This window comes from Bos mutus, chromosome 15 (genome assembly GCF_027580195.1).
Source record: "Bos mutus isolate GX-2022 chromosome 15, NWIPB_WYAK_1.1, whole genome shotgun sequence".
Classification (NCBI taxonomy): domain Eukaryota; kingdom Metazoa; phylum Chordata; class Mammalia; order Artiodactyla; family Bovidae; genus Bos; species Bos mutus.
Window position 1 is genome coordinate 17,573,136 of NC_091631.1, and position 6,000 is coordinate 17,579,135.

At 47.6% G+C, this 6,000-nt stretch overlaps 1 protein-coding gene across 1 annotated transcript in view; it reads right to left on the bottom strand.

The window, feature by feature from the left end:
* Nucleotides 1-5,495, bottom strand: part of CAPRIN1 (cell cycle associated protein 1) — a 36,489-nt gene extending 30,994 nt beyond the window's left edge. Inside the window, exons 1-2 of the mRNA XM_070383576.1 lie at nucleotides 5,330-5,495; nucleotides 4,549-4,758 (exon numbers count right to left, since the gene is read on the bottom strand). Coding sequence (XP_070239677.1) covers nucleotides 4,549-4,758 — 210 coding nt within the window. The 5' untranslated portion in view covers nucleotides 5,330-5,495. The remainder of the gene's footprint in view (nucleotides 1-4,548; nucleotides 4,759-5,329) is intronic.
* Nucleotides 5,496-6,000: the final 505 nt, after the last annotated feature.

Below are 6,000 nucleotides of genomic sequence, written 5' to 3' on the forward strand. Positions count from 1 at the left end.
TGTTGCAAAGCATTACAGATTCTAATTAACCCCTCTAAAACATTACGAGAGACCTTGGAGTTCACCTATTTTAACCTAGGTCATTTCACATGAGCACCTCAATTTCTTCCTCTGTAAAATGAACTGGAATAAATTCTAAAATGGCTTTAAGCTCTTAACATATTTCAAAGATTCTATAACAGTATGATAATAAAAGACCACACTGTTTTTTAAGTTTAAACTTTTGCAAATATTAATTTTTTAAAAGATGAAGTAGTACTAGGTTAGTCCTTGTCTAGTTCTAAACGTAAACTAAGAAATTACATAAAATTATGACAAACTGTATGCTTAACCTCTAACTCAGACAAAACTTATTATGATATAAATATCTGATACAAATATTCTGATACAAACATAGGAATTATCCTAGAATAAAATATGGCCAGCTTAAAACAACACATTCTTATTATCATACTTAGGATTCTATTCTCATTGCAGAAAAAGGTATTTGCGTCATCACATGAGATAATTCACATCATTTTCTTTTCAAACTCAATTTTTAAATACTTTTCTATGTCACACACTCACAGAGCACACCCAGACAAGCAGAGGGAAACAAACTAAGCATTATACTTTTTCTTCTGTGACAAGGTGAATGCAAAACAAAGTAATCTTGCTCTCTGCATTGCAGAGGAATAGTCCATGCAACCAATGGAAAAACTAGCACTTCAGAGATTTTAACTGTCAAGAAAAACTTCAGATGTTATCCCCAAGAAAAGGGTTTGCTTATACAAGTTATAACGTTTTTATTTCAAAAGACTGAGAATTCTGTACAACACCTGCACTGAAAATCCTTAAGAGAGGCACACTGCATTGCTCTGTAAAGAAATGTTATCCTAACAATAAGCAATCCTTTTTTCAGAATAATATGAACTGCAAAGAAATACAGAACAAAAAGACTTTAGGAGGTATGAAAAACAGTATCCTTGTCTATCACTTCTGGTCATATTGGTTAAAAACTGCCAGGTCATTTTGCTAGACAGCACTGATTAATCTTTCACCTACCAAACTCACTACTGTCTAAACTTACTATACTTGCAATGGAGTTTAACAATTTTAAATGTCATCTATTAAAACATCCTTTATTCTATCTCAAAAATGATTACCTGTTACCATATAAAAGAGCTCCCCCTTGAGTTAAAGCAGCTTCCCTGGTAGTTTAGTTGGTAAAGAATCTGCCTGCAATGCAGGAGACCAGGGTTCAATTCCTGGGTCTGGAAGATCCCCTGAAGAAGGAAATGGCAATCCACTCCAGTATTCTTGCCTGGAAAATCTCATAAACAGAGGAGCCTGGCAGGCTACAGTCCATGAGGTTGCAAGGGTTGTACACAACTTAGTGACTAAACCCACCACCTTAAGTTAAAATTAAGACTTGGTTTCAAAATATCATCTTGCATAGCCTAGGGCCCAGTTCTATGCCAATTGATGAACTAGACAATCACTCAGTTCATTGTTACTTGTGCTTTAATCAGTTGAAAGACTGGTAAATGGAATTTGACACGATTCTGTTTATTATAGCTGTGTTTCTTCTCTTTGCTGAACACTCACATAGTTTAAAAGCCCAAATTTCAAAAAACCACCAGGCCACTTAGTTGCATTACATAATAGGATCATATTTCATCAAAGTTAAGTATGCATTCTCACTGAACAGATGCTTAGCTTTCCTCTAAATAACTTTGTTTTTTCATTGAAGTATAACAAAATTATTTCAATTCTCTCTGTCTTGTGGTATTACCTATCAAGCATTAATTTTTATCGGGATACTTAATTTCAGAATCCCTGGAAAAAGGCATTTTGTCCAGAAGGCACCTATGAAAAGGTCAAAACTAAAATACGACTCAAATCTAACTTGCTCAAGAAGCTGAAGACTGAAAACTGATTTGTAACGTAAATCCTACTTTAGGTGTATTAGAAACACTATTAAAAAATGGATCCTAGTTAAATCCATTCATACAGTAATCATCTAGATATAGAAAATTTATATTTAAACTAGAAACTAGATGTCATTAAATTATAGAGGAAAACCCGAATGCCCCGAGTTTCTCAAAAATTAAAACCTACAGTTTTAATAGTAAGTCACAACATTGGTACTACCAACTCAACTATTTAACAAGTAGGTAGCTCAGTCTCTGAGTTACCAAAAAGCCTCACGTAACTGAAATTTGACCTTTCTGCTACCTAGCACCCTAACACTGGGAAGACAGGGAAAAAAGACAGAAAAGCATTTGTTGCTTTGTGTAGTGTACTAAATCTCCATCATTACAAGGGAATTTTTCACTACTTGCTAGCCTTGTCTATAATCTCTGTAATAATAACTACATTATTTTCTCCTTTATAATTGGGGGAAAGGGGGTAGGCAATGTATAGTACTACAAACCTATACACAGGAAAGACCTGTCACAGCTCAGGCCCTCACAGGGTTCATAAAACTAGCTTACTAATTTTTTCAGATACACTTGAACACTAGAATCCAACCTACCTCACAACCAAGTTATGTGGTAATCAGTGCATGACTTTATATTATATCTTTCAAGAATCACTTTTCAGTCATTAAAACATAAGTATCTATATTAAGATGTCTTAAAATATTACATCATTAATACTGTTCTTCATTTGGGTATTAAATACCAGATTGACAGGGTTATTTACTGAATTAAGAGGTTTTTATAATGTAGTTAAGTCTCAATTTCAAATACAGTTTACAAAGATGGCAGACAAACGACACTGGTCTGGAGCACGCCTATCTTATTACATACTTGAATGTAGCTCCTTAACAATAAAAATGCTTTTGTTGCTTTGGTAGCACTGATAAAACTATTATTTCAAAGTTATAATAAATCACACTTATTTAATCAAAATAAAGGATCAGCAAAAGGTAGAAATCCACAACTAGCACATCTCTCAATTTCAAATAAAGTTCAAGTAAATTTCCAAACATAGAAGACAGTCTTTAAAACTCTAAAAATGCTTTAAAACTCCCCCGAAAAATGTAAAATGAATCATTAAACAAGCGATCAAAATAATGAAGGCCTAAATATAACCAGTTTTCAAGTTATTTCCTACAGCCCAAATTTTAGCCAAGTAGTTACTATTACATCTTAACACTATTTGGTGGCTGGCAAAATAAACATTTTAAAGTAACTTCTTCAAAATTCAAGATGTTACAATAAATGTTTTACTAGAGGCAGATAAACAAAAGCTACTAAATGATTTATTGTATCTGTTTGAAACCAAGTTATTTCCTTTTTAAGGTAAAAGGCAAAAGTTTGCATAATAGTTACAGATGTAACTACTCCATTTTTTTTTGTACTACTGATTTGTTTTCCCTTTCCACCTCCAATCTTACTGAAGGCTGAATTATTCATTCTGCTAAGACCCTTTCTCTACACGTACACACAAACACAGGCAGGCGCGCACACACACACACACACGTGTCCCTCTAAACAGAGCTGGCACAGTCCTGCGCTGAAAACATAAAACAAAAGGCCCACTTGAAGATAAACCTCACAGTGTGACCTAGGAATGGTTAAATATTCAATCCAAAATTTGTGGGTGTGGCTCGATTTTTCTTTTGGAGGGGGGACCGAGGGAGGCCAGCCGGGCGACTGCCTGGCCTCTGCCCTCCCCCTCTTTCGCTTTGTGCTCACAATGCAGCTCCCGTACAGCGCTTCCCTCTCCCCGCAGCCGCCGCCATGTTAGACGCGCTCTCCATGTGCCCAGAGACCTAGAGAGCCCCTCCGTCCAACCCGGACCCACCCCACCGCGAGTCTCGACCCGTGCAGTCTCCCTCCCAGCCCTCTTGAGTGCGTCCCCAAGGGGCAAAGAGCGGCTGCAGAAAATCTTCTCGGGGTCGGGTGAAGCGTGAGGCTCGGGGGGACACCCGGACAATTGAAACAAAGAAGGAAGGGGCGCCCGTCAGAGGGGGGGCAGGGGTAGCAAATCCAAAGCCTGCCTGAGAGGGGCCTGAGGGAAAAGCGACTCTCGTTTAAGAACCCCAAGCACTTCCCTCCCGAGGGAGCAGAGGGGCCGCTGCGCAGGCCTCAAGTACGCGGCAACGGAGCGGACCAGCCCCAAGGCTCCAGGACGCAGGCCGCCCCGACTCCACGAGGCAGTCGGTTGGACCCTGAACGCCCCCCGCCCCGGGACCTCTTCCTTTCCCCTCGTTGACACCCGTCACAGAAAAAGGGCTTCCGCCAGCGAGAGCAGGGCATCACAGTTAAATGCCTGGCGACGGGACAGGCCCCCACCCTCACACAACCCAGTTGCCGAGGCCGGAGGCCTGGCCCCTGCGGGAGGACGGTAATAAAGAGGCCTGGGGGCCAGCGCCGCGTCCGCATCAGGTGACAAGCACCTCCCCGCGGAGCCCGTTTCCTGGGCTCGAAGCTCCGCTTAACTGCGGAGGCCGGGCCTGGGCGAAGGGGAAGCGTCCGAGGCTGGGAGGGTAAAGCCTGCTTGCGGCAAGTCAGGGTCCGAGCACCAAACCCTCCCTTCCCCGCCAGCTCCTGGCACCTTTTTCTTCTCCAGGTTCCGAAGTTTCTTGTCGATCACCCCGAGAATCTGCTTCATGGCCTCGGTCTGGACAGCCCCGGTGCCGGTCATGGGGTGTTGGGAAGCCGGCGCGGCGGCCCCGGCCCCCGCCTCATTCCCGGAGGAACCCGACGGCGGTGGCGGTCCGGACGACTTGCTGCCGCTTCCGCTGTGGCTGGTGGCCGAAGGCATCTTGAAACCGTAAGGGGAGAGAAGAAAGAGCGGGAGGAAGGACAAGAGCGGCGAGTCAATCGGCGGACGGGGCGAGACGCGGGACAAAACGCGCAGCGGGCGGGAGCCTGCGCGAGCGGGTGGGGGTGGGGACGGGGCCGGCGCGCGCCGCCGGGGCAGGAAGGGGCCGCGGGCGCGCGCGCGACCCGCCAGCGGGGCGCCCGGACAGGCCTCGCACCGCCCCCCGCCCCGCCCCGCCCCTCCCCCGCGCGAGCCTCCGGCTCGGCCTACCGGCCCCGGGGCACCAAGACTCGCGCCGGGGGCGGGGCCTCGCAGCGCCGGCCGCCAACGGCCAGAGCAACGGTCCCCACTGGGGAGACCCGGGCCTCGCCTCCCTGCGAGGAAGGGAGGGAAGAGAGAGGTCGGGGCTGAGAGGCGGAGTAGGGTGAAGGGCACTGGAAATGATCGGGGGTGGGGGTGGGGAAGAGGAGACTTGAGGAGCAAGCCCCTTGCGCAGGTCCAGACGATCCGGAGGTAAAGGACACTCGGGGCAGCGACCCGCTTCCCCTTCAGCGCCCGGGGTGGCGCTCACCGTGCGCGCGCGGAGGCTGCTGGAGATCCCGAGTGGGCGGCTGAGGGGACAAGGGTGGTGGTGCGTTCCGAGCAGTGTCGTGCGCTCCGTGGGCACAGGCTTCTGCGCCCGGTCCCCGCTGCACCGAGAGCCGCTGCTAGTGAGGCGGAGAGCCGGGAGCGGGAGGGACTTAGGCAGCCAGCCCTCTGGGGCGGAGGGGGCGGGAGAAGCGGCGGGCGGGGGCCTTCGTGGCCGCTCGGGCTGCCCGGCGCGAACGCCTGCGAGGAAGGACGCGCCTGGCCGCCGGTCCGCCCTGCCCGAGGCCCTGGCCTGAGGGGCGGCCGCCCGGTACAGGTCGGCAGGGCCCCAGGGAGGCTGCCGGAGCGGTTGCTTGAGTTTGGGGCGAAATCGAAGCTAGGGTCCTTCAGGCGAAATCGCTGGACGTCCAAACTGGGACAATAGGTGTCAAGCAGCTGTATCTGGAGCTGGCAACTGCCCCACGGAGAGCCCTTATGCGGGGGGGTTCGGGGGGGGAGAAAAAGGTTTCTGCAAGTAAGGGGTGCGTGGGGTGGGTGGTGCAATCCCAGCTTCTAGAATTCCTTTATATGCAGAGCGAGCAAACCCACACCTCAAAAGGTCTAAAGAGAAGTTGCCGCTTCCCCTACAACACAATCACCTGGTAACCTAGGAGT